Source organism: Streptopelia decaocto, assembly GCF_964273445.1.
Source record: "Streptopelia decaocto genome assembly, chromosome: 13".
In the NCBI taxonomy this organism is placed as follows: Eukaryota; Metazoa; Chordata; class Aves; order Columbiformes; family Columbidae; genus Streptopelia; species Streptopelia decaocto.
Window position 1 is genome coordinate 9305857 of NC_138668.1, and position 17059 is coordinate 9322915.

A 17059-nucleotide genomic window follows, 5' to 3' on the forward strand; every position below is an offset into this window, starting at 1 on the left:
AAAAAATACTCATGCCAAAAAAAAAAAAAAAAAAAAAGAATAAACTCATTAGTCAGTGCTACTCAAAGCATTTAGACCTCCAGCAGCTTCTCCTGCCAGGCCAGTGCATACCATCGGGGCTGACAGCCTCTGCCAGCGGGCACGAGCTGCCAGTCTGCTCTTTGGTAGTTCCTCGAGCCCCAGACTCAAGCCGTACGTCATCAGCACCATGTCCAACAGCCGGGGCTCGCTCGTCCTTCTGTCTGCACGCTGAGGGAGGTGTCCAGCGGGGGATGAAGGTGATCCCTTGAGAGATCAACTCTTTCAGATAGTGTTCAATCACTTCCTTGCCCTGAAGGGGAAAACTCTCATTAGAGAAAAAAAAACAATCCCATCTCCCCAGAATCAGCAAGTCGCAGAAGAGTTTTCCTCAGGATAGATGACTAATGCTGTTTAAAATAAAGACAAATGAAATTGATGTCTTCTTCCATCTGTGTGACCCCATTGGAAAATTTCAGTATGAAAGCACCACACAAATGGTGAATTATAACACTGGCTAAGCAAATTCCAATGCTATGGATGCAGCTACCTTTATAACACTTCTATCCCGTTTTCCTGCTCCCAAACCATCAGTTGGCTGTCCTGTTCCTCTGCAGCCCAGAAGAAAAGGCCACCAAGAGGAAGTGCCTCTGCCTAAGCTCCTGGAGAGACAATGTGGTGATTTTTACCCAGAAGTTTCTCTTCCTGCATGAGAACAGTGTCCTCAGTGTCTGAGGAGCCTGGCACCCACAGCATCCACTGCAAGCCTCCTCTGGCACAGCCTGCTCCCTCCCCTGCACAGACATATTCCAGCAAGCGTGCTCACTGCACACTGGATTTTAGTTCATTTGCTCTACTGATTCAGACACATAAGCAAGGATATAAAACTGCAGTGCGTCTGTTTTACAGAAAAGAGTCACACCAAGAGCAGGCATTTGATTTGGTTTTTGTGGCACAAAGGGAAGCCCATCTTACCCGCTTGATGTTTGAAGTGTACTGCTTCATGGCAATTTTTTCCACTGTGCTTTCAAAGCCAAAAAATGACTTTATGTCAAGAGATGCAGACTGTTCAAAGCAAGTCCACTCTTCATTCTCAGGGTGAACCTAAGCCAAAAAATACACAGAGGGTTGGATGGCAGCAGACAGCTCACAACACAGCAGGGCCCTTGCCCTGGTACAAAACTGGCTATTTAATCTCCAGACCTACAGAGTGAGGGTGCAGAAGAGGCTTCCTATGAGGCACTCACAGACCCGCATTTAACAGTCAGGTTAATCCTGCCAGAGTAATAGAAGCACATAATGAACTGGACATACGGACAATTTGTGGTTAACTCAGTATTCTTCACACACACAAGGAAATCCAGATTAAAACCCATCTCTGCCCAGCACAACTGAACAGTAGTATTCATAGCAGAAGCTGCACTAAAATAATAGTGAGACTGCCTGCTTGAAACTATATCAGGATCTCCTTACAGAAAGGCAGAGATGGCCTCTCAGAACCTGCAATTAAAACACCTACATCTTCAACAGAAGAACAGAAAAGTGTTTTTTTTTTCTTGTTTTGGATCGGAAACTCAGCAACTGAATGCCAGTCTGCCACCCAAAACAGAGGAGACATGGCAAAGCAGAGAGTTCTCTCACTGCCAGTTCAATGTGCACCTTCCCTTTCTAGCCATTGCCCCTCAATTACTCTATATATGGTAAAAACCTACCTCTTCTTTTAAACTTAACCCTTTTCTGAGAAGGCTCTGCCTTTTCTCAGTAGGTGCTGCTATTCACAAACTGACATGAAAGAAAAAATTCCAGCCCACACACAAAGATATCAGCTCTATAAAGGACGCAAATTCCCCCTGGGGAGATACTAAGTAACTGCAAGAGCAGGATCATGTTTCTCCAAGTCGTTTCAGAGAACACTGCAGGAAGGCAAAGATGAGAATAAACCTCTTTCCGGTACACTCTGGCAGGGAAAAGGGAACTGGTAAAAATAGAGCAGGGACCGATCTTGAGGATGCAGACAGCTAGCTCCCTGTTCCAGGAAGAGCGCTCCCCTCAAAGCCCAGCTGCTAACATTTCCTTCTGAAGGATGAGAGCTGTAAGCAACATGGCCAAAACCAGCAACTGCAACAATGTCTGAACAATCCCAGAGTTGACCTGGGAACATGTCAGATTTGTCAGCACCTTTCACAATGATAGAATTTGATTTACGGCAGTTTTTGGGAGGCCCTGCATAGCCATCAAGTCATCTCTGGCTCAGGAAACCCCCTCACAATCCAGAACCTTAATAGGTTTTCAACTGTCTCTTGCTTGAAACAGAAGCTACCTTCCAGTTTGCTTACTCCCAGGAAGCTGAGCTGTTGTCCAGCTGCCAAAAGGGCAGGTAAGTAACAAGATCTGGACTTTTGTTTAGGGAACAAAAAGTAGTATCTGATTGCTTCCAGAAACAGATGAAGCTGTTTACTGGTGACTGAGCCCCAATAGCACAATTACAACAAAATGGGACATTGTTGCTGAAGATACAGCCACAAAGTGAGACAACCCAGGCCACAAAAAAGGCTCAAGACCTTTCTCCAAATATTTAGAGCATAAGGATCATGACAAGATGCTAAAACTTCACTTATTTGTGGGCAAAATCAACTGCCAATCAACCCTCATAATCATAATTATTAAGGGTTCTCCTGTAAATATCCAGATTTAAATACATGCCCAAGCTTCAGATGCTTTTATTAACTTGAATTTCAACTCAAAAGAGTTAGTTAGTTGAAACTAACACTGTTAGTTCTAGAGCACCAACCATGTTTCCTATTCTCCAATCCTATTCACTCCAATTAGAGAATCTCAATCAACCTAAAAAAGTTTAAGCCCTATGAAAGCACTGGAAAAAGCCTGCACTCTACGAGCCAACGGCCTTCCAGTCCTAGAGTATCTAATCATGCTACACAACAATCCACTGCTCAAATTCATTCAAGCAACTTCACCCAGTATGTCAGTGTGTGACTTTCAGCAGCTTCTTCACAGAGAAGTAGAAACAAGGCAGTTACCGAGTAGCTGCATGTTTCAAGGACGACAACACGGTTTGCAAAAGTCTCATTGTGGGCTTCAATGCGGAGAGTTCGCTCCTTCCAGTTCACTGTGTTTTTCTGGATGAAGAAAACATACTCTACCCCTGCAATCTGAAAAGGACAAAGAATCAAAAGGAGTGGTGGGGAGGGGAAGAGCGCAAATAACTTTAGGGACATTTACTGATCTACGCCAGCTAACAAAACCCAGGACTTTTTGCCCTCTAGGTCCCACTTGCCTTCTTTAGCAGCCTAGGAGCATCCACATTCAGTTTGCAGCTCCGTTCAATGATATGTATAGCTCCATCGTCACTCCTGGATTCATGCAGGATTTCACTCCCCAGGAAGACTGGGATCTCTGGACATGTAGGAAAGCGCTTCTCATATGCCTGGAAGTGAAAAGAAAGCAACTTTGCGCTTCTGGCTAGGATCGACTTTAACTCTTTCTGAATTAATTAATTCTGTGACAGCAAGAGTCCAACAAAACAGATGTCCTTCACCTCTGAGAAAAGGGAAACCAACACAAGGGTTGAAGTTGAAGCAAAATAGTTATGAACAGAGCTGTCATCCGCTCATGTCAGTCATCAAGCTAAGCATGTCTTAATATAACTTTTCTTTCACACATGAAGTAGAAATAAAAACTTGTTTTTAAAGAGTACTGGGAAGGGACTGCTAATAATTTGAACAGCAGGAACCCAGTCTTTAGTTAGGAAAAGCAAGCACAGCTCCGCTGATTTCTGCTGGTTACAGACTTGCCCCAGAGATAAAAAAAACCCCTCAAGTCAGACATATTGCCTGTATGAAGAAGCTATTTAAAAATATTGAATACTCCTATGACTTAAAAGTGTGATATGTCAAACAGTTCTAGTTGCCCTAGACTATAAAGGGTAAGAACAACAATTATTGGCTACTCACTTTGCCTTGATTTATCAATTTCTAAACCAATTCTGCCCTGGTTATGAAATCTTCCTTGTTTTAATTAACTCCCATCTCTCTGAAAAACCTTTTCTCCAAAGCTTCTTTATCAAACTCTGGAAAAAAATCCAGCTTTCCACAGAGCTTGCAGCAAACAAAACTAACTTGCAAAATGCATGTTGCTCCTCCTTCCCTAACTTCTCCATCTCTATTATATTGCAAAATCTTTGCAGGGTGGAATGTTTTCCTTAGATTTCTGAAAAATACCTCGCACTTTGGGATGCTATTGTAAATACATAATTGAAGCAACACTAGCACAAGCTGCACAAGTAGCCCCAGATTCAACTACAGCTGTGACAGGAGAAGCCATGCTCTCTTCCCACTGCGCTCAGACAGCTACACCATTTCGGTCATAAGACTTCTTTTGCTATCATTCCACAAACAAGCTTGCCCACTATGAACTGCTGCTATCTTCCCATCTTCTGTAAGACACAACCGTTCTATACAGCACATAATCCTCATGAGTATTTATATTTTTATCTCCCACAAAAGAAAATATTAATGTGCTAGTGATCAAGATGAGCTCCGCTGCCAGCACACGCACAGTGCCATGGGCATGCTGAGGGGTGGCTGCATTTTCTGTTACCACAGCAGTTCAAAGGCTGGTTGCCCCTGTACATATTCATGGACCCTGGTGCTGTGAATAATACTTGCTCTTAAAATAGCTCAGGCACTTAAGGACACATTCCATATCTCCTGCTCCTAGACCTCTGAATGGAATAGAAGTTATTTCAGATTATCGTATTGCTGTAGTATCGGGAGGAAAGTGCAAGCAGACTAGTAGCTGGAGTTCTGGCCACCCTCCAAAGGCCTCACTTCAACAGTCTCACCAGGAGTATTGAGCTGTAAGCTGCTCCTCACCACTTAAAGACCACAATGGCCAACCTGAAGCCCCTCCGGCTCCTATTTGAAGATAAAGCCAGTGGATCTCAACACAAGTGTTTCTTTCTCCACTAAGTATGCACTTGACCCAGCTGGAGACAGGCTTTCTAATAAACTGCCATTAAACCTAGCAAAACCCAGACCAAGAAAACTACTAACAGAGTGCAGTCGCTATTTCAGACAGCTAAACAACATCTGGAGATGAAGTAAGGTCAGGGCAAAGAGACACATATCTGTGCATAGCCCTGGTGATATAACTGTGGTAACAGCCCAAACCCATCACCTAAATAGGTAGAACATTTCCATATTTGAGAAAGAATCCTTTTCGCACATCAATATTAAGTCCTTTGCTACTCTTCTTTGCACAACAACTCTAAAAATACAGCAGCTAAAGATGCCTGAGATCATACGAAGGACAGCTGAAGTGCCACGCTGCAGTCACAACAAAGTTGTCCTGCTAACACGCCTGATCGAGACTGAGCTATCAGGAGAGCAATCCACCTCTTGCAGCCAGCATTCTCTTACCAAAATCAGTATCTATACACAAAGTACCTTTTTGTTCCAACAGAGAAGGTAAATGATATCAAGGCAGAGAAATTTTCTTTTTTCCCAAAACATTGCCAAAACTAGTTGTTATTCTCTCCTCTATGATTCTGCAGAGTGTGAGGTGAATGACAGAATATCCCAGTCAAATGAAAGGCAGAGAGTACTTAATATTAGCTTGATTTAATACTTTGGCTTCTAACCTGCCTGCATTTGCTCTTTTATCCTGGTCCTGCAGTAACTCTGCACTGACTAGTATATAGGAACTATGATTTGTGTCTCACTTCTCTGTTCCTCCATCAGAAGAAACGGCAGCAGTATTGTGCTGCTACTTTTAAGTGCATATCCATAATATTGCTTTAAGACAACCACTTTGGTGACCAAAGTCTTGAACAGGATCAAATACATCTATGAAACAAATGGCTCCAGGAAGCAGCTCCCTCTGTCTTCCAAACCCCACCAGGATTAATGCTGACAGGCAGACCCAGCTAATACTTTGCACACCTCTGCAAACCCTCCAGCCCAAGCAAGCCAACTTGCCCCACTGAATTCCAGCTGACTATGAAACTAATAACAAAAGATTTGACTGATGTTTTGCCCTGCAGTAACAAGGTTTGGCCAGCACTCCCCTGGGAGATATGTCCGAGTGGTTTTACTGATGCTAAACATTACGGGACCAACACTGTGACAGACAAAAATACCTTGTGAGTTTTTGAGGACAATGCAAGGAAGCCACACTTAAGTGTCCTAAACTGTTGGTCAAATACACAGTAACCAGTACAAAGAAATGCATCTGTGAGAAGAGATTGCCCTGAAGGTCAGCCAGATGCCAAACAAGAACAAGTTACACAGGAATACAAGCATCAAAACAAAAAATAATTTACACAGAGAAAAGGAAAATTACCCTCCTCTACAATCCCCCTGCTTCACCTCTTCACCTTCCTAGTACCAAGGTGTTACACATATTGACAGTGTGTGCTCCTGCTCCAGTTCAATCTCCCATAGTCTGACAACAGCTGTGTCACTGCTGTTCCCTATACAATCCAGAGAGCAGGATATTTTATAACATCTACTCCTGTTTCTCCTCTGCAGGTTTCAACGTACTTTTCTAGTAAGTGACCTTGAAATCAGTTACACAACAGAGGCCTTAGGAATACAAACCAACAGGGACATCCAAGCACTGAATTACTGCATGAAACAAAATGCCTCAAAAACCAAACTCTCCTGCACATGTCAAGGCTCATGGCAGTTTCTTCAGCCCAGTATCTGCTGGGTCCTGAGCAGCTCCAATGTGCTCCAACAAGAGGCAGTTTTTGTTAGATGATCTAGCTTCATACCTTAATATCCTAGAGGGAATGTTACCTCCTCAGTGCTGGGGCTGCATACAAACTCCCAGGGCAGCAGCTCTGCCTTTCTTCCCACACCACTCACCTCTCTCAGACAAGTGACTCTTCAAGCTTCTCACTAACACACAGGCAATGGGCAACTGGTTTGGATTCTCTCTATCAGCATGCTGATCCTTTAGCAGAGGAAATATAAAGAGCTTGCATGCTAAATGCTGCTGTCCATGAACTCATACAGAAACAAACTGAGCTATTTTGGAACAGTGGCTGGCAGGAAAGCATTCATCATCTACTTGATAAACGATGCTCTGAAGTGGCTGCATGGCCATTGTATCTTTAGGGTTTGGTTGGTTGGATTTTTTTTTAGATCACTTTTAGGTAGGAAGTGGATGCATTCAGACTAACTTTTGACCAGCTCTAATGATACATAAATATCTATTTCCAGATTCAGGTGTTTTCAGATTATGACCTTCTAAGAAAAAAGTTTAATGAAGGGAGCCACAGTCTGCATACCTGTTCACCAGACACAACAATCCGTTTGCTTTGTAATCACTAAAACAGATACCATTGCAAAATAAAATATATGTGGAACATTTGGGAGAGGGGAGGGTTCCAACAGATATTTGGGGTATGGAAATGCACTGAAGTCAGGGAAAAGAGAACTTCATTTTAAGGAACTGCAGAGCTTCTGCAGAGCAGCAGAAAGGAGTCTCTGGGGCCTGAAAAACAAACTAACAAACAAAAACCACTTTGGCTGGAAAGAAGGAAAAAGTTTGCCAGTGAGAAGTCCACTGGACCATGGTACCCAGGGTACAAACACTGACCCAGTGTTATCTGTCTCTGGACTATAACCAATAATTGGCCTCATTTCTTCAGATTTTGGTGAAAGAAACAATTCAGGGAGCAGCAGCTGTCTATTACAATACAGGCACAATCGAATGACATAGCAAACGTACTAAAGCCAGGACAGGCACTGCAGCTGCACAAAGCTACGTCGGGAAACTACCAGCGTGCCTGATCTCCTGTCTGAGGAGAGATGATATCCCATTCAAGCTATTCTGCTACAACATTCTCCTCTGCTTACCAGAGAGAAGAAACTTGGTGGTGAAGCAGTTCAAGCACAAACAACACAACGTATTGGCCTTTACAAAGAGCTACAAAACAACACCTTATCCAGGAACCATTGCTAGCTGGTTAGACACGTTTGCAATAGGCTGCTGTGGAAAGATACAGATACACTGAAATAGGAGGGCAAGCAAGCAGACATCTCAGGTGACTATGAGCAAAACACAGCAACAAAGTGGTACATCACACACTTACTACTCAGTGAATCACCCCAAAAATGAAAGAGGCTGGCTTACAAAGTAATGCCTAGTTGGAAGGACAATCTATCATTGCCAGAAGCTGCTGTAAGAATTTGCACAAATTGGCCATAATTCAGGGTCAAACTTGGGCAGATCACTGTGCTTAGCAGTTAAAAAAAAAAATCTATGCTGATTGAGAAGTAACAATTGATGATGGTTCTAAATTTTCTCACCTCTTTTAGTCCCTGCTCAAGAGCTTATTGTTTGTTTTCTGCACCTACACTTTAAGGAGAAGAGAGAAGAGTCTTTTAGTCCGTACTGGAATATTAGATAATGGTGACACTTCCAGCTATGTTGTGCCTCCTTGTGCTATGCTGCAGTGCCACTGAACTATAGCTTACTTTAGAGCTCATCCATTCCAGCACTAGGCTGCACTGAACAGATTACGCTTGAGGCGCGACTCATCCTTCTAGGCAGCGAGCCTCTGTGTTACAGCTGGAGAAGATGATTAAACAGGGACTATCCTGTACAGACTCTTTGAATTACTGTAAACCTTCTTTCCAATCCACACATGGTGCCAGCACCATCTACTCCTAAACCATTCTTCGCCTAGCAAATGGAGTCTTAACAGTGGCAATGCAAAGGTATCAGAGAACTGTATGATCCACACAAGATACAGTAAGTAGGCCAGGTGTGGAGATGTTGCCAGCAGTTCTCCAGAACTCTGAATTAATAATAAGCAGTTCTTCCAGCAGCTGTGGTAAACAGCACTCAAACATTTTTCTACTCAAGGGAAAACGACCCACAATAATGTCAAGAGAAATGTCAGCTCTCTGCTCAGCCTGATTATTGCTCACTCTCAACCTGCTTAATACCAAGAGGAGGTGGTGGCAGGGCACAGGGAGTGAACACATGAATACAGCTGTGAAGAGTCATCCCAGCTGACAAAGAGATCCCTACTTCCAGACTTTTGTTGCCAAATGCTTCTCAGCAGTAAGATGATGGGATATTTATAGTGTATCTTGACAGCATGATTTCAAACCATCAAGTCACACTGAAGCATCATGTCTTGAGTCAACACTAGATCCTCTGTAAGTGCATAAAATGTTAACCCAGTAGCTTCTGACAGTCACAACAAACCTGGCAAACATGGCAAAAAGAAGAGAAAGGGAAGCTGTCTTCTCTAAAACAGCTGGCACAGACCATCGCTGCAGACAGACCATCCACATCCCAAAATGATTTGTCTGCACTTAAGAGGCAAGGGATATAGACCTAACAATCCTGCCAGAGAGAACAGATTCTGTTTGGTAGGGGAGTATCCATTTCTTAGCTATCGTTCAGACTACTATCAGGACATTTCATGTCACATATGACATGGATTGAACACCAAAGAGTAACTATTCAAAAACATTTTCCCCCTTACACACTGACTCTCTCTAAATCTCCAGGGCACTGCCAACCAGAAATACCATTTCAGACAGTATCTGAAAACTGTGTCACTATCTATGTCACAGCAGCTTCAAAGGAGCTTTCAAGCACAGGGCATACAGCCTACACACTGCAAAGCCCTGCCACGTGTCATCTTTGGCTATCCAAGGACACAAGGAGTAGCAGGCCACTGCAGGAACCTCTTCTCTGGCACTTCGATGTCCACTCCAGTCTCTGGCTACTCTGCACAGCCCTCTGACCAGCTGCACCATCACTGCTGCTTCAGCGAGATTCCAGCTGCCACCCTCCCTGCAACAAGTGCTTTTCTGGTTCCAGAGTTCACATCTGAAAGTGGAGGCTGCAAACCAGCATAAAAAATTTTAGTTAAAATTCTAGTTTTATTTAAAACCAGCCTGTGATGATACTACAATAACAACAACAACAACTAGGAGCTCCAGATTGAGATTCCACTCTGTAGTTACAATTAAGTATATAGGAACCCCCAAAAATGTATTCTGTGCTGTATGTGCTGTAAGATATCACACTGTAATTGACCTCGACAGCCAACCTACACATCTTGTGTAGCAAGGCAGCAGCAGCGTTTCTGAGACCTGGATGGGCTGTGAATACACATATTGAACTTGCCACTCTAAACAAACCCAGAGAACTAATGTGCTCCTTGCTAGACATCAGTCTGCTTGTACATTATACTGCTTTCACACACCATTTTATCTGTTACCACACGCAAACATTTTATCTGCTACCATTGTATACCACAATCCGTTTGAGTCTCACTGTGGTGCCTACGCAGCAAAAATGGGCTCAGAGCTGTTGCAAAAGCATCACCATATCAGTCAGTGAAATACTGAATCCTTTAAGACACCATAGTATTAGAGAGGAGAGCATGTACAATATATCAGAATTTAAGCAGTTTCTTTATACAGTCCATGTGCTAAACGCAACAGGAAGAAATCACTAAATAAAGCTACTTAAAGATCTAACATCTTTAACACAATGCACGTTGACACTGAAAAGGCACAAAAAATAATTTTGAAATGCTGTATGGAAAGCAAGTCTAGCTGTCAGGACCTCAACTTCAGTATTTAGAGCTTCTTCTCTTGCAGCCAAACCTGACAGCTAAAATAGCAAGGAGCTGTTTTCAATTAGACTGCACATACAAGCCTCCCAACTTTGTTGGCACAAAAGAATGTTGGGACAATTGTGAAATAAGTTATGTATTTTGATTTTAGTTGTATTGGATGCTTGACTGCTGCATGCAACTTTGGGCCAAATCCTCAACTGCTGTAAATGAGCAAAACCACAGTGGCTGCAAAGCAGTTTTGCCAGTCTGCAAACAGCAGAGTCAAAGCTGATCTGCAGGTGGACTATTCAGAGGCAAGAATGAGAACTCCTGCCAAATGCAGTGACTGCCATCAAGACTGCTTCAGCAGGGTCAGGCAAGTGAGAAAGACATCTCACACAGGGACTGCAGATGTTTACTTGATAGGCTACAACCCTGCGTTACCAGATGAGAGAGTAAAGATGACACAGACAGAATACTTTCTGCTGCTCACTCCATAGGAAGTAATTTCTGACTCTAAATAAACCTGCAACATTTGTAGCCTGAACTAAATTTGCCACCCAGTTTGTTGTCACTCCCAACACTCAAACCACACAAAAGCAACAGAAGCATACACCATTTATTTTTTGAATATGATAGTGTAGGAAATCAAGATCAACTAAATGCAAAGAACACTGAAATACCACTAAAACTAGAAAAGAGAGTTACAGGGCTGCTTGGAAGTACAGGTGGCAGGCCAGGACCTCAGGTGACAAGCTTTCACTTGCAGATGCAGGCAAGGGAACCATAAGCTGCCACCCAAGGTATCTATTAGAGAGTTTGAGTGATGCTCAAAATAAGAAATGACTGCGTACCACACATGCACCCACAGGAAAAACTGCCTCCCATCTCAAAATAATGCTGCAGGTAGCGGAAGCACCATAGACTGAAGAGTACCACTCAATCAGGGCAGCGAGGAACACACACCACTGTTGTCCACGCATGCATTTTCAAGAGATTGGGCTCTCAGCTGCTCATATGTGTGTCAACACATGCCGTGGGCAGCACCAAGAAAGGAGGTCAAGCAGAAAGAAGCACTGACTCACATTGTGCATGTGTGGGGCTCCAGTGCAGTTTGGTCTTCAGTACAGAGTACAACTGGTACATGGCAAAAGAGCTGATACTACTGCAAGCTTCCAAATGTCTGATCTTTGTTCTGTCTTTTCAAAACTCTGACATATTTTTAGATAACAGTAGTAAACCCCTCAAAGGCTGCAAGCATATCATCCTGTATTCAGTAAGCTTAAATGTCAAGTCACATATATATATTTTCACATATACGTATAGCTGTTTAGTTTTTAACTAAATCCAGCCTTTAACCTACTGGTGTTGTGTTTTGCAGACCTTTCATTTCACAGAAAAGAATCTCAGATAGTAAAGTGATAAAGGTTTAATTTGGTTCAAGATGTAAAACCTGCAAGCTGGACAGAAAGACCCCTTGCTTGCAGCAGAAACCATATATTGCTATTAGTAGCAATAAGAGCTGAACATAAAGTGCATTGTACACATGGCAAGAGGACCAAGCAATTAACAGAAGTGCTGTCATGCAGCAACTCAAACTATACATCAAGCATGGAAGACTGTAAGAGTCCCTAGGGGATTATTTCAGATCTGTAGCATTATGGATGATCCTAAGCAAACTTAGCATATACTTTACAGTACGTGAAAATGGCAAACATCAGTCGCAAGTGTGAAGGACTGAGTGCGCTGCTAACATTAATGGGAACAAATCTCCCTACTACTTTCAAAGCTAAAACTCTCAAGCTAAAACTACCTCATCTAACCTAATAATTCATTGGCAACAAATAATATTAAACATGCAATCCTTCTCTCAGCTCTGTTTCCTGTGCAATTATGCATTTTGGACTTGCTCACCCAAATCAAATTCTTGTAACCATACATCAGAGAAGGCTCACAACAATTTACAAAGTAAGTTAATACTCAGGAACTATGTAGCAGAATTACCTCTCCTTCTGGATTTTTCCATCTATAACATTTTAGTTAAACTTCTAGCTTTAAAACTACAATTACCACACAAAGAAACAAAAAGTATGTTCATACTTGTGGATTTTTCTTGGCTGTAAAATAAAATTAGGAGATATATGCAATCTCAAACCTGCTGATCTAATTCAACAGAAGACAAGATCAGGCCCAGAGAAAAAAAGTTCAGATCTCCTGAATGACCAGAAGAGACCTTGTAAGCTGATTTCTTTTTACTTCCTCAGAGGCACAGGACTGGCAAAGAGAGCAAGAATGGGAATGTGGTCCTCCTTCCAAGGACTTGGATGATAATGTCAAATCTACTGCCTGCAAATGCCAGAATGCAAGCTGCAGAAGCATTAGTATGTAGCAGAGTGTAAATCCATAGACAATTATCCAGAGACACACAATAACAAAGGTATTAACAGTAAAAGTACTGGTGCATCTGTCAAGCACAGCCCCGTGCTGTCTAGAGGACGAGCAGCACACACATGCACTCTGTACTAGTTCAACGAAGATAAACTGTCTTCCTGGTGGCAGGGCCCAACAAGAGGCATGGGAAATACATTTGAACAAGGCCAGGAAGCAATGAATCATTTGGCTCATTTGTATATAACAACCCTGTTCCTCAGGCCCTCATATCTAAATGAAGCACATGCACTGTTTTCTATATTGGAGCCCAAACATCCCAGATGCAGGGGGAAAAAAGTACTTTTTGTAACACTGCTCATCTCATGACATAGTATGAGCACACCACGGGAAGTATGACCCTCTCCATTATACAGAGGAGGAATCAAGCACAAGTCTATCAGGTTGAAGGGTGCACAGAGACTCATAAAATAAGGAGGTGTCTTGAGGTCACCCACAAGACCTTTGCTTTCCTACTATTTAATCACAGTATGAGACCTCGGCACTCCAAAGGTTCACACAAAGCAGTTGAGGGGAAAAGATGAAAGCAGCTGAATATCAGGTTCCCAGTGCCATGGAAGCTGCTGTCAGATTTATGTTGAAGCAGATTAACAGCAATGCCATGTGCGGAGGAGCAAAACAGCTTCACTGTACGCCCACTCTCCCTGCAAAACCTCCAGCAACTGACAGTTAGCACCTGACAGCTCCACGAAATCTGCACTGCCTCCACACAAATGGGAGACTCCATCTGAACACATCAAATGCAAAAAAAAAACCCGCACTCAATTCAGCCTGTGTGGACTGCCTCTAGATTGAATTGCCACTTTATAATGCCAGTCTTCATAATAAAGCAGATCCTGCTGTGAACACCTGATTTTCACAGGACATTAGAGTGGGACTAAGGGGTCTGTATTCAGCTCCCTACTCTACTACAGAGTCCTCTAGGTGACCTGAGACAAGTAACCTGATCTGCATAAGAAAGAGGACTAATAACTCTGCTAAGGTAATGGGAATTGCAGTTTGCTGAACACCTAAAGGATAACATTCACAACCCCAGCCTTGAAATCCCAGAGAATTTTAAGTTCTGTCATGTTGAAAAAACTGAAAGCAAATAAAACTAAATCACTTGAAAAATAAACCCATCAAACCGCAGCCTTTAGGCCTTCTGCTAACAAGCTTACAAAGGATTTGTCCAGAGGCAGCCTCCTATATTAGCAGCCAATCTATTGACAAGCATCTGGTGCTAGGTTTATCCTGCTAATATGGGCAACAGGAATGCAGAGAGGTATGCAGAGAGCAAAGTCTAACTGTATCTTTGTAACAAGCATTGGTGCCTTATTCTAATGCAGGATGCACTGAGAGAGCAAAGAACATGATCAGAAAAGTTTAATTCCCACAAACATCAGCACCAAACTGGCTAGGGCACTTCTACAGCATGTTAAGGCTTAGCTGTTAACAGACATGGCAACTCTACATAACAATGAAAAAAGGAGGAAAACTTGGGAGGGACAACTGTAAAAGTGAGAGTGTGTATTTTAATAGTCAGATAGCATCAAAGTGAATGGCACCTGCTTTCAGCTGAGGAACAGCTGCTACCTTTGTGGTTCATTATTCACACTTAGAACCAAACAAAGAATCTCTTCCCCAGTTTTAACTACTGAAATAGGAGACTGCAGACTGTTTGGGATAAAACAAATCTTATGGCACTTATTTCCCAGGAATCTTAGAAGAGGCAACATTGTCAAAAGGAATGCAGTGTACTACATCAGGCTCTCCCTTCCATTCCTGGGAATGACTTCAGCTACCTGAAGTGACTATAGCTTTTCATCTTCATTCATGATCTCTAATACACAAAAGAAGATCAGTGTCCTTGTTCAGCAGAGAAGAGAGAAAATGGAGAAAGCAAAAGACTAGAAGTGGCAAACACTAAGTCTCTGGGATCCCTAGAATAGACTGGAATGCCCAGCAAACTACAAAAAGTCTTGCAAGAGTCTATGAGCAACCATCTCAGATATAATAAATGCCCAAATGCTCAGTGTTCCCTTGAAATGCAAACAGCAAACCTTTCAGAAAGATATTTGACTCACACCTTGAAGAGCAGTGACAGAGTCCAGAATATCACAATTGCTTTTAAACTTCGCCTAAAGAAGCTGCCATGATCACATCAGCTTTCGACATCACCAGCAAATGAACTTCAGTTACAGCCCTCAAGCCCAAAGCACAAAATTTAGAGAGAGATCTCTAAACATTTCAATCACAGGGTGAACAGGGAAGAACCATACAGAACAATTTTTCCAAAGACGACTAGTTTTTAACCAAATCAAAAAGCTTGGTATGATTGAGAATCAAGTTCCAGATACATACATCCTGCAATAGTGATTGGGAACGGATCGAGAGAGATTCTAAACTGAATAGCATTTGGTGATAAGGCAAAGACAGTTTTTGGCCACAAACTCAACCTGCCTACCTGAGTGTCACAATTTTTCCCTTACTTGTAATTACACAAGACTGGGTTTTTTTTGTTTTTGTTGGGTTTTTGTTTGGTTGGTTTATTTTTCCTCCTCTAATGACTAAACTACCTCTCTTAAAATACTGAGACGTCGATTCTTATTTTTCATGGAAAATTAAAGAAAGGACAAAAAGCTAATGTGAGCTAAACCTTTGTTCCCACAATGTATCCATGATGTTGGTACAAAGACACGCCAGCCAAAACCGCAGTCCCCCACCACCCACTGGCCTGAGGCTGCAGCCCTTCGCAGCTAGAGAAGCAAAAGTGCTGAGTATTACTCACTGCCATGACGAGCTCAAAAGGATATTTGTAGACTCGCACTGGGGACTGGTATTTCTGCACCATTTTTACTACACACCTGTAATAGAAAGAAATTGGAAAATTTTAGATCCCTTACACCAAACACCGCAATACATTCTAGCAATTTTCACAGACAGACCTTACTAGGAGCCTTGACTCTTTCTCACAAATAGAGAGAAGGAGACATATTAAGTAGAATATCTCGCCCAGCATCACTTAGCAAGTCAGAAGCAGAGGCAAAACCAAAGGCAGGTCTCTGTGGTCCCAGCCCACTGGTGTGTCCAGCACACAGTAGCGTCCTTCACTGCTTCCTAGTATTACTACAGTAAATTCAACTTAGAGCTCCAACAGAACTCACAATAACTAAAGCACAAAACAGATGTAAAGCCAGAATCAATTGTACTCTGGAGAAGGAGTCTGACTTGGGAGCTTTGCAAAGCTTAAATTGCAGTTCTTCCCCACATCTCCCTTTTCTTCATTACATTTGTAATCATTATGCAAAATCACCCTTTTGGAAAGCTTCCATGGCTTCCCATATCTTGGTGTTTTAAATGCTTTTGTGCACAAAGCGGCATTCAGCTGTTTTAACCCACTAAAAGAAAGGAAAAGGAAACTACATGCTGAAAGAACATGCCTGACGCTAAGGTGGCAATCACATCCCACTGACTGGATGCCCGCTGCTTCCAGCTGAACTAAGGAAATAACTGCATGCAATGGAAACAATTCAGTTCTCAGCATTTCATTTCTCCTAGCCACCTCTCACTGTTCTCATCAGGATTCCTCCCTCAGATTCTCTTGCTGGGGTTTTAACTCTCAAATACGCATAAATAATCAGCATCTCAAGGAAGTATGTAAACGATTAAAAAAAAAGGTTATTAGGCTGTGTTCTGCAATTCCTTTCAGTATCTTTATATCACTCCCATTAATGCCATCCATGAACATCAGAAACGCAAAAAACTGAACGGCTGGTCTGATACACTTTGCTGATTCCACCCCACTCAAATTCCACTGCTGAGCAGACACAGCCCTCGGCAACATGACGCAGTGTAGCACTGAACTCAACAGTCAAGGCACTAAGACAACTTATCGTTGACATTTTAAGCCCAAAAATGGAGATGAAACATGAACTGGAAGGCAAAGAACAGTAGATTCTCCCTCAGAAAGACTGCCACAAAATGCCACTGTACAGTAAA

General features: G+C 42.5%; 1 protein-coding gene across 4 annotated transcripts in view; it reads right to left on the minus strand.

The window, feature by feature from the left end:
- Positions 1-17059, minus strand: part of SEC14L5 (SEC14 like lipid binding 5) — a 37452-nt gene that overhangs the window by 16063 nt on the left and 4330 nt on the right. For all 4 annotated transcript variants that reach the window (XM_082064905.1, XM_082064908.1, XM_082064906.1 and 1 more), the window contains 5 exons: positions 15849-15924; positions 3314-3463; positions 3057-3188; positions 994-1122; positions 112-331 (listed from right to left, as the gene is read on the minus strand). In XM_082064905.1, the coding sequence (XP_081921031.1) occupies positions 112-331; positions 994-1122; positions 3057-3188; positions 3314-3463; positions 15849-15911 (694 nt within the window). In that variant the 5' untranslated portion in view covers positions 15912-15924. The remainder of the gene's footprint in view (positions 1-111; positions 332-993; positions 1123-3056; positions 3189-3313; positions 3464-15848; positions 15925-17059) is intronic.